This window comes from Lepisma saccharinum, chromosome 7 (assembly GCF_977018435.1).
Source record: "Lepisma saccharinum chromosome 7, izLepSacc3.1, whole genome shotgun sequence".
NCBI classification, from domain to species: domain Eukaryota; kingdom Metazoa; phylum Arthropoda; class Insecta; order Zygentoma; family Lepismatidae; genus Lepisma; species Lepisma saccharinum.
This window is the reverse complement of record NC_139235.1, coordinates 74,861,980-74,889,836: the sequence shown is the minus strand read 5'-3', so window position 1 is coordinate 74,889,836 and position 27,857 is coordinate 74,861,980. Positions and strand designations below refer to the sequence as shown.

The window sequence follows — 27,857 nt, the reverse complement described above, 5'->3', positions numbered from 1 at the left end:
ACCGGCATTGACCAATAACAAGCGTCTTCCTAAATGACCCGTAACTGTAGCTCGTATGTATTTTGGAAATCTGGATGTATAATTTCTTGTCCACACTGTACTTCCGATTGATGGTAATTCTTCGTTTTTATTGGTCTCACTTCTCACCACTTCCTTCTCCATTATTTGCGACCAGGACCAATTATAGATATTACGAGGTTGATATGACAACAACAACTCTGCAGGAGTCTTCCCCGTAGCATGGCAAGGTGTAAACCTGGCTACTCTTAACGCACCTTCCACCGCTTCTCTGAAATCGAAACTTCTTCCTAGATGGCAATCTTCTAACCACCTCTTCTTCAGAGTACTTTTTACGTTTTGGACCCACTTTTCGGCTAAACCATTACTGGGTGGATGATATGGTGGTGAATGAATAATTCGTATTCCTAACTTAGTGCTAAATTCTTTAAGCTTCTTTCCCGAAAATGGAGGTCCATTATCACATGCGATTACACTAGGATATCCATATCTTTCAAAACATTCTTTGAGACAGTTTATCGTTTCTTCACTAGACGTGGACTTAACTTTCCAAACCTCTATCCATCGTGTGCATGAATCGACTAACAATAAACATGTGCGACCAGCGAAATGAAAGAAATCCAAATGAACTCTTTGAAATGGCTTATCTGTTTGCTCCCAAGGTACATATTTATTTTGCGGAGCATTGTTCTGAAGTGCTTGACACTGTGGACAGTTAATAACTTCTCTTTCTAAGTCAATATCAATTTGCGGCCACCAATACATAGATCTCGCTAATTGTTGTAACTTCCACAAGCCTAGATGATTATAGTGCAGTTTTTTCAAGACTGCATTATGCAACGATCTTGGAATAATTAACCTGTTGCCCCATATCAAACATTCCTTTACAATCACTATTTCATGTCTTCTCCGAAAAAAATGTGCAAATGGTGAAGCTTGTTGATCTTTATTTAGCTTTGCTGGCCATCCTTCAGCAACATACAACTTTATCTGCTGCAATAACAAGTCTTTGGCTGTTTCTTCCTTAATGCATTGTAACAAGACTGGTTCACATTCTAAGTGAAATACATACTCATCGCTGGGAACATCATCTTCAGGTACTTCCATTAAGGGTAATCTTGATAACAGATCTGCTACTTCCACATGCTTAGTGTACTCAATTTTAAAATAATATGTTGATAAAAGCAAAGCCCATCTTTGAAGTCTACTGTTACCCGTAGAACGAATTTTAGCTTTTTCTCCAAAAATATATTTCACAGGAAGAGAATCGCTATGTACAGTAAAGGTTCTACCATACAAGTATTTGTGAAATTTCTTCACGCCATGTATAAGAGCTAAAGTTTCCCGTTCAAACTGACAATAATTCTTCTGAGCGTCAGTTAACGTTGCTGATGAACAAGCTACTGTGCGTAAATTACTTTTGTACACATTACATAATTGACAACCTATTCCTACAGGACTTGCATCTGTAATTAGTACGACTTCCAAAATGACATCTGCTCTCTTCACCATTTCCTTTACTAATTCATATTCCTGTTGATGAACATCAGTCCATTCCCATTTATGTCCTTTCTTCAGCAATTCGTGCAAATGAGGTATACACATTGACAAGTTGGGTATATGCCTATGGTAAAATGAAATACCTCCCAAAAATGACTTTAGTTGACTGACATTACTAGGTATAGCACATTTTAATATTGCTTCTAAGTTCTTCACAGATGGTCTAATTCCTTCACCAGAAATGCAAAATCCTAAATACTCAACTTCCCTAGCAAAAAATTGACACTTCTTAACATTTACCTTCACATTATATTTCTGAAGACGATCTAGTACATTCCTCACGTTATTATAACACTGTTCTAGTCCTTTACCACAGACAATTATGTCATCTAAGTAACATTTAGCAAATGGAATTCCTGTTAATATCTGATCCATTACATGTTGAAATATCAAAGGACTACACTGCAAACCAAAAGGTAATCTGTTGTAATCAAATAAACCAAAATTAGTATTTATTACCAAATATTTCTTCGAATCTTCATCTACTTCCAACTGTAGAAAGGCATTCTTCATGTCAAGAACCACATATGTATCAGAATCACCTAATGTGTTCAAAATATCATCTATTTTTGGTAATGGATAAGTTACTTTCTCAAGTAAAGTATTCAGTCCTGTCTTAAAATCAGCACATAACCTAAGATCATTTGACTTCTTGACAACTACTACCAGTGGTGATGCCCAGTTAGAATAAGTTACTTCTGACAGTATACCATCGGAAACCAATTTACTTATATCTTTTTTAACCTGTTCACTTAAACTATAAGGTACTTCATAAGCTTTCCTAAAGATTGGTGTACTGTTAGGTTTAACCGGAATCACAGCTTTAAAACATTTAATAGGCTCCTTAAGATCATCTGAAAATACTGCCTTGTACTCAGACAACAACTTATTCATCAGTACTTCCTTATTATAACAACTCTGAACTTCAATCTGCTGTAACATAAAATTTTGCCTCGTTAGGCCATAAAATGTCCAGCCAAGTTCTTCCTACAATCGGTTGTGGCAGATTTTGCTTACAAACAAAAACATTCATATTATATTTCTTATCTTTCCACAATACATCCAACATAACCTGACCTTCTAATGCTAATGGTCTTCCGTCAGCATTTTCCAAATTTATATTTGCAGGTTGAATCTTTAAATACGGAAAAGATTGATCGAGAAATCTTTTATCAAACACACTTACAGAAGCTCCAGTATCGATCTCAAAATTAACTAATTTACCATCACAATTCAGATCAATTGTACATTTGTCAGTATTGTGCAAAGTTCCAACTACAGAGTTAAATTCAAATTGCCGTTCTTTAGTAGAACCATACTTGTACAACGGTAACTGAAAAGTGTGCAAGGGCTCGCGTGAAATTAACAATTCTTGATGTTCCTTTTCTGTATTAGACTCAATAGCATCTTTACATTCTTTCGAAATTACATCAAGAGACACATTACTTAAGCAACTGTTAGATTCAGTGGATTTAAATTGTAAACTTGATAAGTTTTTATCTGTCGGTTTATTACGAAATCTACAAAATTTCTGAATATGTCCTAAGAATCCACAATAATTACATCTAACTTGCTTTAAATAACATTTACCTTTTTCATGCGTCTTTCCACATTTATAACAAATCCATTGTCTTGAAGTTCCAGGTTTCTCATTAACTCTGCTCTTCTCAAACTGATTATTAAAGTTAGTTTTCCTATTGGAGAAAGCTTGGAAAGGTTTAGACTTGCTTTCATGAAGCTTATGTACATTATAATCAGTAGCAAAACTTTCATTTTGATGGAATAGCCAGCCGTACATCATTCTCAACCAATTCCATATTTACGGCAATGTCGCAAGCTTTAAGAAAGGAAACGTCGCCTTCTGATAACAATTTCTTTCTTGTAACTTCACTGTTAACGCCAAACACCAGCTGATCTCTTAGCATATCATTTAAGAATTCTCCAAAGTTACATTTAGTAGCTGAATGTTTAAGAGAAACAATATATTCTGATATAGTTTGACCTAACTCTTGCTTCAAAAGATGAAAACGGTATCTTTCTGCGACTACATTATGCTTCGGTTGAAAGTGATTCAACAATACCTCTTTTATTACTTCGTATGTTTTACTAGCAACAGAATCTGGAGTAACTAAATCCCTTAAAACATCATATAAATTTCCTCCACAGAATGCAATAAAATGACTAATTTGCTTTTCCTTTGGAATACCATTAGCAACACAAATCTGTTCAAACCGCTCCAAATACGAATCAATGTTACCTTTATCCACATCGAAAGGTTCCAGAATATGTCCTTGAATCCCATACATAGTCGCCAAATTGTTGTATTACCAACCACGGTAATATGATATAATTAATCAGGTGGGTTCGATTTTATGCAAAATAATAATGTAATCCATAACTAAGAATATACATACAACATGGCTAACTCCATGCTTGACAATCCAAAACAAAAAAACAATTGAACATCTATATTCAAAGATATAATAACATCATAGATGTTTCACAATCTAGCTACTGCATTCTCCACTCCCTCCTTTGCACCACTAGCTGTCATGCTTCACTCATTTAAAAATAGGAATGTCTTCTGTGAATGCATTCCCTCAGTTCAATTGAACTCCAGTAATTCAATCACCTGTTAAGTATGATGTTTATCCACATAATTTGGCATAAATTTCACAGATAATACAAACTAATTTTACTAGTATTATGTGCAAACATTTCATCACATGAAGCACGAAAGAAACTATGAGGCTGGAGTGACCAACAGGGATGCATTTTCTTTGCCGAAGAGCTACGAACATGAAGCATTCCAAATAGTTATGAAACATGCCGTGCATTATATAACAACAGACTTTTTCCTCCTACTGGCTAGCATGAACAAGCAGGACTCTTGTTTTGCGGCTTTCTCAGGAAAAACGTCAAGGTTCTTAAATGCACTACATAAAACTAGTATTAATAACACTAAAAATTAATTGATCACATAATTGATTAATAAATTAGTGTGTGTGTTCTAATTATAATAGAATGACTCATTCCCTGCACAGAAGATGCACCACACTTTAAATACACATTTACATATACAGTGGAACCCTGACTTTATGTTCCTCGATTTTACATTTGCCCACATTTTAACTTTTTCAGCTTGGTTCCCTAAAAAAAGTAAAATCGAGGTTGCACTGTACCATGTATACGCACATACAAAGAAACCTGGGATGTGAAACAATATTTTTTTTCTTATTTTTCAGTACTGGTAAGAAATTTCCAAAAAGTAATTAGTCTCTCATTCTTCCCACAACAATGTATTGGAACTTAACAGATGCTGCTCCAAAGTACAAGTAATGTATGCAGATTTTTCGTATTGAGGGAGCTAAGCACTGTTGCACACTACATTTCAACACTCATTAATGTATCAGATTATTTTATTCTGTACCTTATATTTTACAGCGCTTAAAGTCCTGAAACATCAGAACAACAAGGAGTTGTTCTACCAATTTGCTCCAACGTTGATGCAGACCATCCCTCGGCAGACGGTGGAGGTCTTGATTAAGCAAGGGAGAAACCTCGTGCCTTCAAAACTCATACCAGCTCTAGTGATGTGTGATCATGGTGAGAATGAAGCTCAGGTTAGTAGTGTCTATTGCATTTTTATAATCAGTGCATGAACACTAGAATTTTATGACACTTTCTTAAGTATTGGCAGTTAATGAATATAAGCCAGAGAATTTTATATATTTAATTGGTACTTTTAGCATGAGACGGTTTCATTGAGGTAAAATGTAACTTTTAAGCACTTAGGAAAGTTACTTGTTACAAGTAACTCAGATACTGTTGCTTTGGAAAGCAATTGTAAGTTATTTTTTACAGTTACTGCTTTTTCCACCTGCTCAAGCAGTTCAGCATCGTATAAAGTGGGTAGTTGGAGGAAACTAGGAGCTAAAGGCAGCCAGGGGCATGGTGCAGATCACATCATCCCCATCTTCGACCATGATCAAGAGGCCCCTATACATACGCCTTCATGGCATGGTACAGTCACGGACACTTCTGGGTTGTAGTGATCCCATTGAAAGTCATTGGGGTTGCTACAACCCAGAAGTGTCTGTGACTACAAACCACAGGGGATCAATTTACTTTACTTTACTTTTACTGTATTCTAGATGAATTATAACATGTTGAACATAGTACACGCATAAATCGAAAACAAATTGTTTTTTTTTTCACTGATGTGATGATGTAAAATTATCATTAATTTTAATTGGATTATAATAAACCTCTCAAATTTAAGCATGCAAACATATATATAATTAATGTCACTTTTCCTTAAATTGTAATAAATCACATGTTTAAGCATGTAATTATAGGGATAAGAATATTCAAAATAAACCCTTTAAGAATATTCAAAGTAAACCCTTATACTTGAAACTTGCAAAGGCTATGTTTCAAAAATAATGTAACATAATGTATGTACAGTAAACCTTGATTTTCTGTTTTTTAGGGGACCAAGGTGAAAGAACTTAAAATGCAGGAAAATGTAAAATCTAGGAAAATGTTATAGTATTTTGCTCTATTGGGACCATGAAAATTGAATGTATAATACAGGAAAATGAAAAATGGGGGAACATAATATTGGGGTTCCACTGTATATACTTGATAATGAACATTCTTTTAAGCAAATCCTCATTTTGTTCATCTGTTGAATTGTACAGAAATCTAATTTTAAGAGTAAGTGGTACTTTCGTTACCTGAAAAAAGTAAGTAAGATACAGTTCAGAGAGGTAATTAAGAGTAACTGTTAAGTTTATTAATTACCTGCAAAAGTAATTGAGCTACTCATTTCCAACAAATAATTTGGTATTTCCAGACATAATAATTGAACTGGAAGTTAACTCATTCATGTATCACCTTGATGCAAGGACATATTTAGGGGGGGGGGGGGGGGGTACAGAGGGTCCGGACCCCCCTTACCCGAAAGATTTATCAAGTACCAAAATTAAATAATGAAAAATATATTCGTTTAGCCGTTGTTGTATAATTTTCTCTGAACGTATTGGAAGACAAGGATTACAGAGGTTGTTCGCTTTATATCCGACCATTGTCGATTTGGTGCTGCCACCTGGCGTATCATTCTGGAACTATGGATCTGCTGGCGGGAGCAGTATTGTGTCTGACCTTGTAGGTGCGTGAGTGTTGGTAGTGAATGTTATCAAATGGCGCCGAAAATCAACCGGTATTGGGAGGGTTACGTAATGACCCTTTTCCATGCTAAGTTTTCATATGTACGCATTGTGAAACAGTGACGGGAGAATGGGTTAGCACTCGGGGTGACTACTGCGAAAGCTATTGTGGCCCGTTACACACAACAGGCTCTCCTTGCGAAACATTCACCCATGAAAACCACGAGGAGAAGGGCTGCAAGCAAAGTATCACTCGTAGTGCTAAGGGGGGTCCGTCGATTGGCGTGCCATGAAAATCACCCGACTCAACATGATATGGCCCACAGATTTCACCTCGCACTGTCAACTGTGAACAAAACAATTCGCAAGCGTCTCAGGTTGAAGTGTGTGCGGAAGGCCCATGTACACCACCTTCTACCGCATCACATTGCCGAACATAAGACGAACTGCAGGAAACTGTATGAAAAGTACCTGGCAGGTTCCAAATGGAAGAAAGTTGTCACAATGGATGAATCATATGTCCATCTCACTGCTGGTGGTCACATTCGGGCGATCACATACCGTGACATTGACAGCAAGGGGCGCAGCAAATTTGTTCATCAGTGCAGGGAAAGTTTCCCTTGTGGCTTTATGGTTGTGATATATGGATATGAGGGTAAGTTGATGATACGCAAGGTGGACAAAAACGTGAAATTGAATGCCAGATACTTCCAAGACTCTATTCTGACACCTATCTATCGGAGAGACATCCCACAATTGTATGGAATGGACATGATCCAGGTGATGATCCATATGGACAAGGCTTCGAGTCATACCGCCAGAACATCACTACGTTTTTATCAGGAAATGGCAGAAGAATTAGGAATTCGTGTCGTTCCGTTTGAAGACATTCCTGTGAAAAGCCCAGATGCCAGTCCAATGGATTTTTGCACATTTGGACTGTTGAAACGACGTCTTCAACATCACAGCCTGCGCACCCTGGATGGTCTATGCAATGCTTGCAGGGAGGAGTGGGACAGAATTCCCATGCCTGTCCTGCGCCGGAGCTTGCTGCAATGGAAACTGCGATGCTGGGCGATAGTCCACAATGCTGGGGGTCCAATAGAACATGATCGGTGGTGGCTGCATGGTAGTTCTTAAGGTGAGTACCCATCAAAAATGGTCGGATATAAATCGAACAACCTTCTGTATATTGGGATCATAGGGCTTTGAGGGACACGAAGGACATATTTCCGGCCCCCCCCCCCCCCCCCCTGCGCCACACACACACACCCGAAAGACTTATTAAGTATGAAAATTAAATAATGAAAATATACTCGTTTAGCATTTGTTGTATAATTTCCTCTGAACTTATTGGAAGACAAGGATTATATTGGGATCATACGGCTTTGAGGGACAGGAAGGGCATATTTAGGAGGAGTCCAGGGGTCCGGACCCCTCAAAAGACTTACCAAGTACTAAAATTAAGTAATGGAAAAATTAGCATTTGTTGCATAATCGATGGTTATTAATTTCCTCTGAATTCTTTTTAATCAGAAATTTACTTTTCTCCAACTACATGTGACATCATTTTTGTTATTTGATAAATATTCAATTATTCATGTATTTGATATTCATTTCATTGCCAGAGCACTTGTTTTTATGTAAATTATTCCTATCTTAGCTAAAGGTAAGCTACATAATGAATATGCACTGTTATATCACTATTTTTATAGCTACAGTCTTTTACCTAATCGTGTGATAATAATCTAATATTAATTTATGTATTGTAATTAGTATTAAATTGATTCAATATAATTATTTTAATTTAAACATTTTTACTATTATTATAATTATTTTTATTCCTGAGACACTTGGTTCGGACCCCCTCCCCTGAAACATATTTCTAGATACGTGCCTGTCTTGATGGTATTATCACATACCTAGATGTGTCCAACGCAACTAACTAACTAACTAACTAACTCTCTAGCCTTCTTAAACTCGAAGGTTCATGGCTGCAGCAACACAGGCCTTCCATCTGTCCCTATCTTGAGCAAGATCTATATACTCTTTTCCATCCCTACCGATTTCCTTTAGGCCCATCTCAACGTTGTCCCTCCATCTTCATCTTGGCCTTCCTACAGGTCTCTTACCATCAGGTTTCCCAACAAGAATCCTGTAAATTCCTCTTTCCTCTCCCATTCGTGCCACATAGCCTGCCCACCTAAGTCTTCTTGATTTAATTATTCTAATAATATCTGGACATGAATACAAATTATGTAGTTCTAAATTATGTAACCTTCTCCACTCACCTGTCTCCTCATCCCTTTTAGGTCCAAATATTTTCCTAAGGATCTTATTTTCAAATACTCTCAATTTATGTTCCTCTTTCAATGTAAGGGACCAAGTTTCACATCCATATAATACTACAGGCAAAATTACTGTTTTGTATATTTTAACTTTTAGTTTCTTAGATATTAAACGAGAAGACAAAAGTTTATGAAGAGAGAAGTAACATGCATTTCCTGAATTAAGCCTACTTTTTATTTCCTCTTTAATATAATTTTCATTTGTTAATGTTACTCCTAAGTATTTGAATTTGGAAACTGGTTCAAACGAGTTGTTATCAATAATTAGATTTTGATTATTACCTAACACTTGATTTCGGCCTGTAAACATATATTTAGTTTTCTCTTTGTTAACTTCCAAACCTATCTCTTTAGCAGTTTTGAAAAATATTTTAGCATTATTCTTAATTGTATTCACATCATCTCCCAGTAAGTCTACATCATCTGCATATGCTAACAACTGAGTCACACCATTTAATTTTTGTCCTTCTTTAGTTTCTTTTACCTTCCTTACAGCATATTCTAAGGCAAAATTAAAGAGCAATGGAGATAATGCATCTCCTTGTTTTAACCCATCATGAATTGTAAATTTGTCAGACATATTAATACCCACACGAATTTTACTTTCTGTTTCACTGGTGCATATTTTTATCATACTAAAAGCTTCTTAGGTATTCCAAACTCTACTAATATATTATATAATTTATCTCTTTTGACCGAATCATATGCTTTTTTGAAATCAATGAATAGCTGATGGACATTTTGATTTTATTCCCACTTTTTTTCAAGTGTCTGTCTGATGTAAAAAATTTGATCTGTAGTTGATCTGTTACATTTAAATCCACATTGATAATCACCTATAATTTCATTAGCATATGGTGTTAGTCTTGTTAAAAGAATGTTAGACAATATTTTGTATGTTGTTTCATGGTTAATGTGATTAGAATATGTAGTATTTTTTTAACCAAAAAAAGGCATAAAGATAATTATGAACACACAATTGCATGAAAATATTTTATTGAAGAGCTACAAAATATATTAAATAAATTAAGTAATTGTTTGCAAACATTTAGAATACACTTTCAATTGCATCAGTCAGTGTTTATGGAATTCATCACTCTTTTTATTATTATAAATATATATGTTTACAGAGCAATGAGGCAATACAGTATTTGGAATTCTGTGTCAATAATTTGGGTTGCAAGGAGAGAGCCATTCATAACTACTTACTTTCCTTGTATGCAAGATTGAAACCTGAGAAGTTGATGCAATACCTGGCAGCTCAGGGTAAGTGCCTTTTTTTGTGTGTGCTATATAAGGCATCACTGTAGCTGAAAAATTCATGGCTCCTCTGTTAGAAGTAGCACAGAATTTTCACAACTCTTTGAAGTGCTTTTATCTTTATTAACTTAATTGGAACAAAATGCAAATATACAATTACAATGTTCTGTATTATCTGATAATAACAAGAAACATTTTTGAAACTTAAGAAACCTCTTTGGTTGTAATCTATCTGTCTATCGGGTGTTTCATAAATACTTGAGGGGTTACAAAAATGTATTGCAAGTAAACTATTGTACTTACATTAACGAAATCAGCCCAGAATGATCGAGGAAAGCAGCCAGTTTGTGTGTGTATGTTTTGTTAACCGGGCAACCAGAGTCTATCAGACACTGTTGCTTATATTTTTTGTCACATACTCCAAACGATACTTCCTGCAAACATGATATTTTTTTACTTTGTTTGTTCCTCTCTTCTTTCTCATTTCACAATATTTGATTTTGTTTAATAAAGAAGATCAGGCGTAAAAAAATATTTTCCATTTCACTTACATAAGCGGGCAAGCAGTGTACAATTGATATGCAAAGAAGTGTACTTGAATATGTATTAACAAATGTTTAATTAAAAATAAAGTATTTAATAAGACATCACATAAAAATATTATTAATACTAAAATAGAAAAAATGAAAAATGTATGAGCAATTAAAACAATTTCCTCACGCTACCTTCCGGCCTAATATGTTTCATATACTATGCTGCAAAAATTACAGCAACATGCAATTTCGATGATGATGATGAATACAAGAATTATGGACATAACAATGATGATTAGGTTAAATATCATGTTACTCGCTTGTTTCCACAGCGATGAAACATAAAAATCTCGCATTAGAAGGCCAAGATTCATTTAAAATAATGCAGTGTCCAACAGACACTGCTTGCCCGGACACGTTATAAAAATAGCTTGCCCGGATAAGGGTTAAGCTGCAAGTTCACATTCCTGCTGCTAGGCGTCACTCAAATCATCCACATCACTCAGTGTTTTGTGCAATGTTTTGGTCCTCAAGATCACGGTACTTTACACCGTTTGACTTCTTTTTGTGGGGGTTCTTCAAAGACAGGATATTCGTCTCACCGATGCCACATGATGTGGCATATACACTATCAACAGGCCCATGTTGATATGTTGATGAGAGTGTTGCAAGTACTAGAGCATCATGTTGATGCATGCTGTGTCACCTGTGGTGCACATGTTGAACATTTGTAGGTGTTAAAAAAGCTGTTTGAGTTTTTTGTTTGTTCTGGACTGTTTTCATTAACATAAGTTCAATACTTTACTTGCAATAAATATTTGTAACCCCTTAAGTATTTATGAAACATCCAGTATAAAGGGGAATGTAATAAAGTATTTCAAAACTAAATAAAAATTCAGACAACAATGAATAAATAATGACTTATGAAAATAGGAAAATAATTAATTTGATAAAGTGAAATTCATGAAGAGAACACTACATTTTAAGCTACAGTGTATAAACATTGTCTGAATTACATTTCCATACAAATATGTGAAAATATTCAAATACTTAGAAAAGTCAGGAATAGACTTGGAATAGAAACTTTTCTTCACAAATGGTTTTTCTTTTTCAAGGAGTTACTTCATGTAAGATGTTATTTTATTTTATCTTCCATCATTTATTTTCACAAATATTTATGCAAAGTTGAAGACATAGCATATTCATTAGTATGTTCATTCATTATAAAGTGTTATTTCTCTTGTAGTTTACAGTTATTACAAGCATAAGAACACAGTTTTTCGTTGTGACGTTTCAGGAGAACAAGATTACAGGAGAAATAATTTTACAATGCAAGCAATGCGTACATACAAGAAAAACTATTATAAAGTGTTCTGGAAAATTATTAATACCTGGAAATCTTGGAAAAAGTGCAGCACAAAATGTGTGAAAACCATGCCAAACTAAGAAACATGTAGAAAACAACAGAGAGAAATAAATGTTGAAGTAATGAATTAGTTTATTAAAACATAAAAGTAATACAGTAAATGTGAGAAACAAACACATTGGAGTCAAATTGCCTGTATAATGTCTTTGAAGCAGACAATATGATTCAATCCCTCAAAATTATTATTCTCTTTCATGTTGTAGCATATTAATGAAGATTGTTAAGATAGATATGATCTCCTTTTTTCTGTGCAAGAGGTTCCTAAATAAAAGCCACACAGGAAATAACTGGTAGCCTCCATATGTGTATATTTTTCTCGTCTATGTTCTGTGTTTCATTGAATATTATTTTTTCCTAGGGCAAGAAGCTAGTATGGTGTGCTATGATATTCATTATGCATTGCGCATATGTGAGGAACGTGGTTTGACTGAAGCTTGTGTGAGACTCTCGGCCTTGCTTGGTCTGTGGGAGGCGGCTGTGGACCTTGCTCTCAAGGTGAATGTGAATCTTGCAAAGCAAACAGCCAACATGCCTCAGAATGATGTAGAATTGAGGAAGAAGCTGTGGCTGAAAATTGGTAAATACTAGTTCATGCTATGTGAAAATGTTTGTGGAAAATTGTAATACTTTTTTTTTTTTTTGCAACTTCTTGTGCCATTTCTTATGTACATATGACAGGGTTTCTACCAGTCTGGAAATGTCAGGGGATCTACTTTTTCTCAAAAAGTCTTGGAAGAGGGAGGTAAATTTACTGTGTTTCCAGAAAAATCAACATTTTTGTAGTAGTGCACTAAAAAGTAGGTTTTTGAACAAAGAAAAAAAGAACACAAGAAATTTTAAATTTCTTGTGAACAAACTGTACTTCAGATTTATATGTTTAATATTACAGGTAGTTGCAATAGGAATTCTACATTAAATACTGTAGGAATAAGGCATGTTTTGAAGTATTTTCATGCAGAAATCTACTACTGTAAGTGGCTATTGGAATGTCCCACTTGCTTGTTGCAGGTTGTGTTTGGTAGATATTAGAAGTAATACAGATTTTATTACTATTTTCGCTGTAATTATGCATTATTTGTGCTATAATTGTTATGATTTTTTATTAAAAAAAGAATTCTTCATTAAATGTCAATCCTGCCATTATCACTTTTATGTGTGAAGTGAAAAGAAAAATATAGTGACCTTCTTAGAGAATTTTGTTTACAAAATTGTAGGCACCCAGTATCAGCAGTGACTATGATAATGTTACATTAACAAAATTGTTTTTAACATGCCAAAATATTCACAGTTCAGTGAACTTGTGATTCTATGACCTTTCATAGTTCCTGGGAAAAGGGTTGTTCTTTGAAAGGGTTCGTCGTTGGAATTTGGACGAATTTTGACCCACCCCTGATCCCCATGTGCAAAAATTGCATTGAAATTGTAGGCCTTATTTTAATGGCTCTTGTGGCAAAACTACATGTTATATGAATTAAATAATAATAGTAGTAGATAGACCTCTTGTGCTTCGAATAATAACCACCCCACGGGTGCAGATACACCCAAAGATGATGTCAACATTTTTGAAATGCTGGAGCTAGGGAACACAAAACCAGTGCCTGCCCATTGGCGTAGTGGTAACGTCAGCTCCTTGTAACCAAGGGGTGCCAGGTTCGATACCCGGTGGAGGCACATAGTGGTTCAGATCTCATGTTAAACTGTATGTCCAGTCCCAATTAGCCTATCTGTGCATAAAAGTGAACTTAAACAAAACTCACCCTAATATAACAGCAACACACTGGAAAATTATAAGCTCGTCATAATAAAACTGTATTATTTTAACAGTGGACATCCTCCTGCAAATGCAGTTACGTCCACCAATTACTGTCAAAAGTTTCAAAAAACGGGACCATGCAGCGACCTTACATTGCTCTGCAGTAACACATGGCTAATACTTTCCCCATAACCTGACATGATTTGCCTGGCAACCAAAGCCTCACTGACAATGTGCACAGACACCACAAGAAGAAATCACAACAGAGTGACCGAAATAAGTGCAACAAACAAATTTTTCAGCTTATTTTCTTCAAATTTTTAATATATGTTTTCCAAATGTTTCATGGTTCAGAGAAAATGGGTCATTACTTCAAGAGAGACACCATTCCCAGGGCTGTGGAATTGATAGTTGGATGACAAAATCAGCTTTTCTGTATTCAGTATGTTTCTTTTTCTAAGATTTAAATAATTAACTGTTTCTATTGAAGTCAGAGGTCATCTGGTCATCGGGAGATGCAGCGATGACCAAGCAAAATAATAAAAATATTGCATTTTATTTATTTTAGAGAAGCAGTAAAAATAATTAGTCAGAATACTCGCATATTTGTGCGAAATAACCAAGCGACGGCATGAAACAGCTCGAAATATGCAAGAGATTCGCTAATCTTAGCGCAACGAAATGAGGCCCCAGTATTATCCCTCGCGCTGAACCCTCCTGCCAAGTTTCCTATTGAAGGCAATGGTGTTCATCGGCCCAGCTCATCGCAGAATGGTGCCAATCTCTTTAGTCTGTGCCGGTGCAGAGAACAGCCGAACTCTTCAGGCAGACAGGTCCAACGACCTGTACTTTCCTCCACTCTTGAAGGTCTGGGTCATAACACGCCCTTTTTTCAGCCCCCATCCCCATGTTTACAACACGGCAGGGTTTGTCTGGAGTCATCAAGATTCTTCCGAGTGTCCAGTGGCGTGCTCAAGGAAGGGTGGTGAGGATCATAATTCTGCTTGGGCTCAATATTCTTTGAAAAAAAAAAGCAGGAAAAAATGGCAGAATGAGAACTTCAGGAATGACTACTAAAAAGTACACTTAATGCCCCCCCCCCCCCCCCCCCCCTTTCGAAAATCCTGGTCACACCACTCGAATGTCTGCTATTTCCACTTGTTAAGAGGAAAAGCACACATTGAACGATATGAATCTGCTTTTCATTATCAAAACAACAATTGGCGGCGAACCATAAAGGTTCTTCTTACCTTTAAACGTGACAATTGAGGTGTTTGCATTTCAGTTTTCATCATATTTAATAATTCTCGTCGTATGGGATAGAATTATGTGTCTTTTGTAGTCGTAAGGTCTGTGGTATGAGCTTTGACATTGAATTGGTAATGACCTTGGTGTTTGTGCAGAGAAATATTGTGCCCCCCTTCCTCTTCGTTGAAAGATCGACCCTGATGTTTGGCAAATCTTGCAATGACAACGTAAAAATGTCACGCTTCGCCACTGATTGAAGTTTACTAGCATTTGATGATGATTGAGTAATGAGCAAAATATTGGGTTGATCCCATATGTATGTATCTTAAATTGCACTCCACAATCCTTTTCTACAGTTTGTTCCATGTTTGACATAGATTTTTTATGAAGTTTATTTGTGGTCAGTAACATCTTAATTTGTATCAACAGCTCAGCATGTTGTGAAGGAAAAAAATGACATCAAGCAAGCAATGCAGTTCCTGCAAGAATGCGATCTCATAAAGATAGAAGACATTCTCCCATTCTTCCCTGATTTTGTCACCATTGACCACTTCAAAGATGCTATATGTACTTCCTTACAGGTACGTATTGCAGAGAATGTTTTTCATGGTTATGATATTGTACAATTTGTCATGACGCAGACACACATATACACACATGATGAAATTGCACTAATATGATACAGAACAAGTATAACAATTGCAATATACAGGGTGAACCTTAAAAGAAATAGACAATTTCAAAGTTTTACAGAAACAAGAGTTTTAATAACATGGTTGGAAGAGTATGTCCTGAAGTTTACATGGCTAAGTTACAAATGTTTTATGTGTAACCCTTTTGTAACATGACAGACATCAATGCGATGGTCCAGTTCTCCCCAAACACATCTCAGCAAGTACACAAACAACCAGTTTCCTCAAATTTCTTGCTCTAATCATAGATGGTGCGGCCTTGTGGGTGGTTGTTTGCCATACCATGTTCTAATACGACACTGTCAATTCAAGCACACAGAAAGCTTTTCCTACCTGGGTAGCAGCTATATTCCTCGACTGACATCAAGGATGCTCACGTGATACTGACGTCACGTAAAAAAATGAAAAATGGAGATCGTAACTTGAAGACCTTTTCTAGAACAGTACTAAATGGTTCCTGATAAAAACAAACTGTTTTCTATTTATAAAGTGTTTGTGCTGTCTATTTCTTTTAGGTTCACACAGAGTAGAAATTTTGCAGCGTACTATTGGGGATTGATGTATATAACCAAAATATGGCAGATAATGAAATAAGGTGTGAGAGCAGTAACAGTGAAACAATAGAAAGACATATTGAACAAAGAAACTTGTGATGATATAAAATCGTTTAGTTCAAACCATAAATATGTTTCATCTTTCATTCCTGTAACCCCACTTAAAACATGCATTTATTGCATGTATGCATTATATTAGTTGGCTAATATGCATAAATACCTTCCTATTGTATGTTGTATTATGATGCATTTCTAGCAAAAGTAAGTTAACTACCAACCTGGATGTTTCTCTCTTGACAGTGATCTTTATATTTTCCATTGTTTACGCATGGTTTGGCCTCCCTGTAGGTCCAGTCCCAATTAGGCTATCTGTGCATAAAATGGACTTAAAACAAATGCTCGCTCAACATACATATGTAGGCATTGTAGCTTTCCTGGTGATGTGATTTGAACAAGTGTTCTGGGGTTACCAGCCAGGTTAAATCTGTGTTCGCTTCCAACGTTTCGACTCGTACATTGCTCTCGTCATCAGGGAATTTAGAATTGGGGACCAGTGTAAAGTGAAGTACACGACTATGATGGGGCGGAACTTGGACACTTTCTTCTCATTGGTTCAGTCTGGAGCCTGCTGTTTTATTGGCGGATGTCGTGCTTTTACAAAGAAGTGGATTCCAGGCGTGAATGAGCTGGAGTCGCACATCCCTGTTGAGATTCTTGCTTTCCCAAATGGCTATGGCTATGGCTTCCTTTACTCGTCGGTCCTAGTATCCAGCACATTTGGCTATGATTTTGGTATCTGCGAATAAAATCCTGTGGCTCTCGGTGATGCTGTGTTACAATGGTCCAGTTCTACATTCCCTGATAATGTGCTCAAAATGGTGGAAGCTAACACCGATTTAACTGGGCTGGTAACCCAAGAACACTTGTTCGAACTTACATGTGGTTATTAACTTTCTTGTGTTTTTATTCAGGAATACAATCAACATATACAAGATCTGAAGGAAGAAATGGAGGATGCTACAAAGTCAGCTGAAGTAATTCGAGAGGAGATACAGTCTTTCAGAAATAGGTAAAAATAGTAGCATATGGAAGCTACAGTTTTCACTTGCAGACATATATAAGATTGTGAGGCTACTTTCGTCCCCATTATCCTCAGTATGAAATGATCTATGCATCAAGGTATTGTTTTCTCTATCAATAGGGTAGAATTATATTGGTCATATATGGTAGCTCAAGGTAACAATTTGAATCCAATAGTCTTGCATGATAAATGAGGCAGGAAAGTACCAATGCTACTCATACAGTCATGTAACATTTGTTACATTGCAAATTTACAATGTCACTCTTATCACAGAATTGTTGTATTTGCCTCTGCAGTGGAGGTGTCAGCCAATGCTGCAAAGCCAATGATTCCAGGTTTGAGCAGGCATGGATGGAGCATTGTGTCCATCCCATCATCCCTTTTAGCACTCATCCTGATCATCACAAGTAACCCCAAAAGTAGAAAAGTGACATAAAATAACCAAAATTGGAATAGAAAATTTAATGCATATGAACTATTTTTTAAATGTTAACGTTGTCATTTTTAAAGAAGAACCTTATTTTTGAAGCTTAAATTCAACTAAATCAGTCTTACCATGTAGTTTTTATGCATAATTAAATAAAAATAAGTTATATGTTTTGCATAGTTTAATATGTGTGGCCTCTGGGTGGATGGTTACATTGAAATTCATGTATGCAGCCGGCTCTCTGGCTGAGTGTGTTAAGTGGTCAACACCAATGTTCCTGTGTTTGAAACCCGACCAGGACATGGGTGTTTTTACAAGTGATTCTTCACTAATTTAATCTAAATACCACTTACCCTCATTGTCATGATTAGCTAAAAAAAATGTGGCAGGAAGGCAACGTAAAATAACAAAAATACAAACACATCATGTTGTCCAATGTGAGAGACACTAGGAAGATGGGTGATCCTTCCATCTTATGACTGGAAAACAATCACACTGTTGCCAAAATTCTGTCGTCTACTAAATGCTGTTTTTCCTATGCATTGAGCAAGTGAAGTATACGACTTGTGTATCTTTATTCACCTTTCCCCATTTGTCCTAAAAACTGAGATGAGAAATTGACGAGGGGTCAGTCATGCTTTGTTTTTTTTCCACATGCTTTTATAGAAATGTAATTATACTAAATTGGTACTTTATCAGTATTGTCTGATCCAGGAATATCGATACCTGTGAAATTGCCTGTACCGATGTGATATTTTTATAAATAGCTTGTAAGTTTACTGTTGTTTTTATATCAATGTAACATCGTCTATCCTAGGTTTTTTCTTTTCCTAAGTTTACTGTTGTTTTTATATCAAAGTAACATCGTCTATCCTAGGTTTTTCTTTTCCTAAATCAAAACTCATGGTAGTCAGTAGTTGCAGATATTAGTTAAGAAAGTAAATGAACCATTTGTAGTCTCCATGAACCATTACCATTTAGTAGGATTTGGTGGAATGTTTTTGTTAAATCTTATGTACATACTTTGCAGGTATGCCTTTGTTCAGGGCCAAGACAGATGCTACATCTGTGAGTTTCCCCTTCTCACGAGGTCATTCTTCTTGTTTCCCTGTGGCCACAGATTCCATGCGGACTGCCTTCAGGATGAAATTGTCCCCATGTTGACAGAAAGTAAGAAGAACAGGCTGCATGATTTGCAGGTAAAGAGTTCATTGTTTTATATTTCAAAGTTAATGAGATAATACGAGGTGCATTTAAAAAATAAGGGCCAATTATTTATAAAAAGGGACTAGCAGCAGTAGTTTGTGTGTGTCCCCACACCAACTAGTCCATTGGCAAACCAGCAATCATATTTTCGTTAGCCAGCTGTTGGTTATCCTGTGAGTTTGAGCATGTTAAAATGTTTACAGGATTACACAATCCTGCCAGTTCAGATGTGTGGTCTGTGATTCGATTTCTTAATGCCAAAGGTCATAATGCTACCGAAATTCACAAAGAATTGTGCTAAGAGTATGGTCCGAGTGTAATGAGTAGGGCCCGGGACTTTGTTATATGTTCTAACATTTTTTTCAATTGGCTTCGGATCTATTATTGGGGTGAGATCTTTACATATCTGATGAAAATCAGCCGAAATAGACAAACTTGACAAAGCATATTTTGACATATTTCACCAATTTCGCATTTTTACAACATATTTCTTCAATTTTGTTGTAATAAGACATATTTCTGTATAATTTTGTAAGTCTCTCGCACATAATCGGTTATTTCATAATTTTTTCTTCATAGCTTTAGCACAACGGATAGTTCATATTGTCGATGGCAGGATATGGAAATTACGGAGGAAGAAAGGTGCCGTCTTTTCTTAGTACAAAACAAAAAAAAAACCCACTTTTTTTATCCCGCCGACAATTGATAGCCATACAAACATTATTGAGGAAAAAATGTTCTCTGTCACTGTTACACGGGAAGTAAAGAAGTTTCTTTCTCATTTCTTTGCCTTTTTCGCTTTTCACAAATATCAGTCAAAAGTAAAAATAACATTCGGTATATTACAGCGCCTACTCTATCGGGTATGGGAGAAATTCGAGAGTACTGTTGTGCATATTTTTGGCTTTACTGGGAATATTTCTGCATTTTTCTGACATATTTTCCAATTTATATGACATAATTACATACATATTTTACAGTTTTATAGGACATAAAGTCCCGGGCCCTAGTAATGAGTGTAGGAAAAGTATAGTAGTGGTGTGCATTCACACCCAAAAAAGGGGGAAAAGTTCAAGCACACTCCATCTGCATGAAAAGTCATGGCAACTGCTTTCTGGAACCAACCGGCGATATGTAATGCTGCATTCAGGAATTGTTCTTATCCACGACAATGCTAGAACACATGCCCCTGCCCTCAATCTCCAGACAATTCAGAGGTTTTGATGGGATCTCTTTGATCACCCCCCATATAGTCCAGACCTTACAACTGGTGACTATCACGTCTTCGTGCACGTGGAAAATAATGGAGAGACTGCCCTTTGTTTTGAAATGCACATCATAATATTAAATTTCGGTGTGATGTTTTTATAATATATATTTTTTACATTATAGTAAACAAACATATTCAGGGTACTGCTGTGCAGCAAACTTCCATTTAAATGCTTTGCTTGCTGAGGACTCTCTTTGATGCTATGAATGACTACTCCCCCTGACAATTGAATTTCCTGGCCAGTACTATACAGCCATTTTGCTGTTTGTGTCTTTTATTTACAATAAATATGACAACAAGATTTTAGCTGTGCGTTATTAAATTGTTTTATGTAAATATGTCACTTATTTTTAGTAGGTGCAATGGAGAATAATGAAATTAAGGATTACAAATGATGATTTAAATTTTGAAGAATGATGTAGCAGTAGAGAAATTCTTTAATATCATTTTCAGTGTTAGAATTTTCAAAATTGTGACGAGCTCTGTATGTGAGTTTTTATCACCCTGAGGTATTCATGGTCTTAGACTGCCAATAACGTCATTGTTACCTGGCCATACACAAGTAAACAGTTTACAGTTTAGTTGGCATTTTGGAGTGAAATGGCATGTTTAACTAATTATTTAATTAATCCATACAGAACATATTTTTGTATGAATCATAGCATGATTGTTAAGAATTTTTATATTATTCAAACCTGAATAAAGTTAATTTCTTTAGTAAAGAAATTGTATGCCGAACTGCTCAATACATCTGTACTGCAGAAGACAGAAACACCAAGTATGAAAAAGTGACTCAAATCAGACTAAACTTTACATGTATGAAAAAATTGAACATATTGGAAATCTGTGCGTTTACTCACTACATATATTCTTTTACAGTAAAAAAAAAATTGCCTGTACATTTTCATACATATTTTATGATGAGAATTTACTGAACCAAATATATTTAACAATGATGCTCTCCCCCTCTGCCCTTGGAACAAATGATGAAAACCTTACATTTAGCACATAGATACAGCTGTGGTGGTCTAGTTGGTAGGGTGCCTGACTGCCACATGGGAGACATGGGTTCGATTTTCAGGGTGAGTGATGTAAGTTCCACATAAAGAGGCTCTGGGGCTCACCCAGCCTCAAATTAATGGATACCTGGTGGTAAAGGTGGCCAGAGCATGATGCTGATAACATCATCTCAAAAAAGGCCGAGATCGTGAATATGTGTGGTCCTACCCCCACATCCCCTAAATGTGCCTTCGTGGCATGGTGCTGCTATATGCACAAGGAACTTTGTCATTACACAGAGTTATAGGAAGAATCTGTCAAGTAATAATTATACATTTACTACTATAACCTTCCATGGCAATACCACAGAAATCTTACATGTAAAGTAAAGTTTTCATTTTAAATCCACCTTGGGATTACTATGAGATTAAAAACTGTGGATACTCGAGTTTGGACTCCAATTAAAAACAAACCAGTAGACCTACATAAAAACGAGTTACATGAAAATTTAGCTTATTAAATTCTGCGTTAATCTATGCTAACCAAAAAAATTTTCGAGTATGGTTTATATTTTTTATCATCGTGAGAACAAAAAAGGACCATTTTTTTAGTTTCTCAAACGACTACTCTTTTTTGAAATTCTATAAATCAAAAACGGATTGTCCAGTCGTGATGAAATTTTAGTTAATTTTCAGATTTTTAAAATAAGTTAAAAAAACGTTATCATCAATTTTGCAAAACAACTTTTTCTTAGTATTGGGTAGACCTACAAATACAATATTGGTCTTGTTTTGAATCTCTTTGCATCTGTTTTTAAAATCCGTTATCATTATCAATTCACATTGAGGAAACGATTTTACAGCCCCTGGCCATATTATTAGATGCACCACAATTTTTTTTAAAATAATAGTTTTGAAGGGGAAAATTATACAAAATTCACCATTAGTTATCTGAAAAATTTCCTGTACGTTATTTGAACCCTGGCAAATACGAGTAATACGTACAAATGCACTTTCTTGCACAACATTGATAACAATAATGGTAATAGTAATAATAATACATAGTAATGTAATTCGACACAGTGGACAATTTTAACAGTTCGCTTACTTTTCACATTAAAAATGTTGCAATAGGGTTCTTTACAGCTGAACTTTGATTATTGTAATGAACAATATGAAAAGAGGAGGTACTGTTGTTACAAACAATAGCACCAACACCAAACGTCTTTGTTGTTGAACGAACATGCCGCAGTTCAATTGAAGCTGAGTTGAGAGGAGGATGTCTTGCGAATAGTGAATCGTATGTGTGCTAAATTTTGGAGTGATATTGTTTTTGTACACTGTCAGTATATTTTTTTAATTTAATTATTAACATTAGGGAGTCCTGGGTAAAAAAAAGTGACGACATCGAGAAAGATGGCTGAAATTAAGAAACTAATGAAGACAAAAATGTTCTCTAATCGTGAGATTCCTCGACAATCTGATGTGTCTGAAGCATCGGTGAAGCGAATAAAGAAGAAAATTGAATATGGTGGACAGTGTGAGCCACAAAAGAAGGACAGATGTGGACGTGAAACAATTTTTACTCCAAGATCCTTACGCTGTTTGAAGAACATTTGCCTCAAGAATAGATTTGCATGTACAAAGGAACTTAAAGATAAACTTGAAAAGAGTGGTGTTCATGCATCTGAAAGAACAGTAAGGTGTAGGCTCTCTGATATGAACCTGAAGGCACTCAGACCTGCTAATTAACCCCTGCTATGATTCGTAAACGTTTTCATTGGGTAAAAGCTCACAGAGAAAAAGATTTGAACTTTTGGAGATCTTTTTGCTTTAGTGACGAGTGCACGTTTGAAATCATGGGGAATAAATCTCAGTTTGTGAGAAGACGTCCAGGTGAAAAATACAATCCTGATTGTGTTGTGCAGACTGTCAATCATCCGATAAAAGTTATGATTTGGTCAGTCATTAGTGGCAAAGGTACAGGACATCTGTATTTGGTTCAAGGAACAATGAGGCAAGAACAGTATAGGGAAGTGCTTATAAGAAAGTTGCTACCTCAAGTAAGAGAATGGTTCCCAAATGGAGAACCATTCGTATTCATGCAGGATGGAGCCTCATGCCATACTGCAAAATCAATAAAACAGTTTCTACAGAGTGAAAATGTCCCTCTCTTGCCCTGGCCGGGAGACTTTCCAGATATGAACCCAATTGAAAATGTTTGGTACCTAGTGAAAAAAGAAGTGGCAAAGCAAACAATTATGATGAGAATTGGCCTAATTGAAAAAATAATTCAAGTGTGGAATCACCATCCTCATATGAAAGAGACAGTACAAGCATGCATTGATAGTATGCCAAGACGAATCCAAGCACTGATAAAGACCAAAGGCAGCTCAACCAAATATTAAAATTTATTTCCAGTCATATGTACATATTATATAGCTAATATTCAAGAAACACAGTAAGAAATTATGTTTGTAACTATTAATGTATGAAGTAATTGTTGTTTCTTGTTAAGGTTCACATGTAATCAATTTAATATTTCATGTAATAAAGTATAAATAAAAGAAATAGAGAACAACAAAAAAATTAGACGAGATAATAACATCCTTAAAATTTTGAAACGTGGTAACACCATAAGTACAGACTCGCAATGACAACCTACAGTTTTCGCGGTTCAACAGACATCCGACAGTAGGTAGACTAATTGGGACTGGACCTACAGTTTAAAGTGGGGTCCAAAGCATTGTGCAATGAGTCTCCACTAGAAAATGAACTTGGGAATCCCTTGATTAAGTGATGATAGTGTTACACATATTGCTACAATTTATGTTCATAGAATTTCCCGATATTACACAACTATTTGTCACTCTATACAGGCTAGTAATATTTCAGGAAGATGTAAATATTCAAGAACATTTTTTTTTTCCATGAAGAATACAAACAGTATTTCATAACTTAACAAACTTGCCTGATTTGTTCATATTGATTGATTTGGTTTATTTTACTTCGCTTTTCTGCCACTTTTGGTTAATCACAGAGATGATGATGAGTGATGATGTGATCAAATTAATGAAGGAACAGTCACAAAGAACACCTATGCCCAGGCTGGGATTTGAACCTGGGACCCCTGGTCCTCTGCCACGGAAGCAGCAATTTGTTCATATTGTTAATCCTTGAGGTGCATGGATAAATAATTTGTAAGTTTTCCAAATATGTCATTTCAGAGGCAATTGGCATCTTACGTGTCCAGAGATGACACAGCTTCTGTTGGATCTGCAACATTCTCCACCAAAGAACAGTTGAAAGCAGACATCAACAATGTTATAGCATCAGAATGTTTGTACTGTGGGGACATAATGATCAAGTAAGTAGCTTTGTTTACCTAATCAAAGAAAAGTTATGAAGTAACATTCTTTTTCACCTTATTTACTTTAAGAAATGCAGTAGTGTGTGTTTGTATTTGTCTGGCTTTTGTTTTACTTGTTTAATTTATATGTAAGAATCAGCAAGATATGTACACAAACATGGTAAACATGACAAAAGAATGAATACAGAGTGGCAGAATGTGTGGCTTGTATAAGCAGAACATGATAAACTTAAATAACTCCATTATTTGGTTGTGGGTAAAGTTCTTACGGTCCTGCACTGTCACCGTGCAGTCTAAGGTGCCAGGCTATGGGCTCGGGCTACGGGACACACGTGTTTGTTCGAGTTTCCTGTCTGGGGGAAGTGAAGGTTTTCTCCTGAGATTTCAGCCAGTGTATGGGACTGGTGGTGAGGAAATTGAATGAGTAGCGTTACCCAGTTACGGAAACCTACAACAATGATAGGGGTTTCGTTGTGCTGACCACACATCACCCGGTAACTGGTCGGATGATCTCCCACTTCAGGGGGTGGGAGTGAGACCGGCAGTCGGTAGTTAGGCCCTAATCCTCAAGGGCTGTTGCACCACGGGTTATTATTATTTTTAAAGTTCTTAAGACTGAAAACCTTCCATACTCAGAACCTGTAGGGCTCAAATCTCTTTGTTATATCCAGGGGTCCCGGGTTCGTTACCCGGTGGAGGCACAAGTGGTTCGGATCCCACTTTAAACTGTAGGTCCAGTCCCGATTAGCCTTACTGTGCATAAAGTGGACTTAAAACACCAACTCAACTCAACTCAACTCTTTGTTATATCCAAACCTTTCCATTATATTCGATAAGGCTAAAAAAACATAATGTTTACTTGAAACAATTTCTCCACCCTGAAGTAACATTTATTTGTTGCACTTGCTAATTGAGAAGTTTTTTGTGTGAATTTTATGGGAGGTAAAGTTTTAAGATGCTTATTGTGGAAGTAACTATAATAGATTTGTAGTAATATAAAAAGTGGATTCAAATGTAGTTAAGATTGTAAATGGTAGATACAGTTTATTAATTAATGAAAATTTTCTTCTCCCCTCCTCTCTCTTACATAGCTTGAAAAAATGTATCACACTTTATGACTCACTGGGCCAATTCAACAAAGGCTGTCTATTTGGCACCTATTTAAGTGATTGACCATCTTATAAACTATGGTTTATGTGAATACGTGAATAAACCATGTTTTTAGAAGTAACACAGAAAATTAATATATGTTCACATAAAAAGTAAAACAGGCCTCCCCGATGGCGCAGTGGTAGCGTCGTCGCCTTGTAATCAAAGGGTCCCGGGTTCGATACCCGGTGGAGGCACATAGTGGTTCGGATCCCACTTTAAACTGTAGGTCCAGTCCCGATTAGCCTTACTGTGCACAAAGTGGACTTAAAGCACCAAATCAATCAATCAATCAATCAAAAAGTAAAACTAAGCCGATACCACTTTGAACTGGTACCCAAACCGATACCGATGCTTGAAAATTTTAACAATTACAATTTGTTCAAAATATTGATTAATATTAGTGCGTGAGTATTCCACTCAACTACAATCATCATTTTACCAGAGTTTTGCTTTAAAAAATTCAAATTACATCAGAATATAAAAATATCTGTTAAGTAATCACAAAATAAAGTTTTTTCACATAATATTGGTACAAAATGAATGGAAACTTTTAATTTTGCATGATTTCCAGGATAATTAGACTCTGCCAAAAGTAACGGTTTTGTAACGGCTGACTTCCAAAAGTAACAGTTTTGTAATGGCTGATTGCCAAAAGTAACGGTTTTGTAACGGCTGACTGCCAAAAGTAACGGTTTTGTAATGGCCGACTGCCAAAAGTAACTGTTTTGTAATGGCTGACTACCAAAAGTAACGGTTTTGTAATGGCGGACTTCCAAAAGTAACGGTTTTGTAACGGCTGACTGCCAAAGTGCAAAAGTGTCATGCCGCGAATGATCAAACTGCCAGAGAACTATCGGCTGGAACTATCACTGATATTGGCCGATACCGATACATCGGCATAAGTATCGGCTAAGTAGTAATAAAAAGTTAAGTTAATTTTGTGGTACAAGTTGTGTAATGTACCTTATTTAACATCTTATGTTGCATGAAATGAAACCTACAATGCAGTAATACCTTGATGAATATCTTGAATAATACAAATATTTTCTCTTCCAGGTCTATAAGTAAACCATTCATAGAAGATGAAGATTATGAACGAGTAATGAAGGAATGGGAATGAACTTGGATTCATATATTAATGTATTTTTTGTATTTGTATAAGAATGTACATAGTAGTAATAATTATTGATTCATTGTACTATTTTTGAAATCAAGCCTTTTTTATTTTCTGTTATTTATAATAATTTGTGTTTATTATTGCATATTTTCTTGTTTTTGTGTATGTGCTCTGTATGCGTAGATTTTTGCTTCCCATCTGGACCTATAGTCAGATTGAGATCCAAGGTACTGTACTGGTATTTTTGAGATGCCAGTTTTTGGTATAAGCTCATGGAAAAATTTTATATTTGGAAATATCTAATTTATATTATTGTGTGTGGGGTATTTCTGTATTATATGGAAATCTTTGTTGTGAGGGCTTATTCAGTAGTGTTGTGGCTAATGCTGTCAAAAGTCAACATCCGTGGTGGAGTGGTAGCAGAGCATGCTACTATGGTTCTGGGTTTGAATCCTGGTTGGGCATGTCACCACTTGTCCTCATTGTCAGGATTAGCCAAAAGGGGCAGAAAAACAAGGTTAAAGAACCAAAAAATCAAATCAAATCAGTCCCATTGTCAAAGGGTCCAAGGTTCAATTCCTTGAGGAGACACATTACAGAGTGGTTTAGATTCCACTTAAAACTGTAGGTCAAGTTCCGATTAGCATATCTGAGCATAAAGTGGACATCGAAC

The 27,857-nt window shown here is 35.9% G+C and overlaps 1 protein-coding gene across 3 annotated transcripts in view; it reads left to right on the top strand.

Annotated features, from left to right (window-relative positions):
• Positions 1–27,266, top strand: part of LOC145989923 (vacuolar protein sorting-associated protein 18 homolog) — a 123,109-nt gene extending 95,843 nt beyond the window's left edge. For all 3 annotated transcript variants that reach the window (XM_083125439.1, XM_083125440.1, XM_083125438.1), the window contains 8 exons: positions 5,023–5,201; positions 10,228–10,363; positions 12,675–12,893; positions 15,747–15,898; positions 17,535–17,632; positions 19,102–19,270; positions 24,773–24,912; positions 27,124–27,266. In XM_083125439.1, the coding sequence (XP_082981565.1) occupies positions 5,023–5,201; positions 10,228–10,363; positions 12,675–12,893; positions 15,747–15,898; positions 17,535–17,632; positions 19,102–19,270; positions 24,773–24,912; positions 27,124–27,187 (1,157 nt within the window). In that variant the 3' untranslated portion in view covers positions 27,188–27,266. The remainder of the gene's footprint in view (positions 1–5,022; positions 5,202–10,227; positions 10,364–12,674; positions 12,894–15,746; positions 15,899–17,534; positions 17,633–19,101; positions 19,271–24,772; positions 24,913–27,123) is intronic.
• Positions 27,267–27,857: the final 591 nt, after the last annotated feature.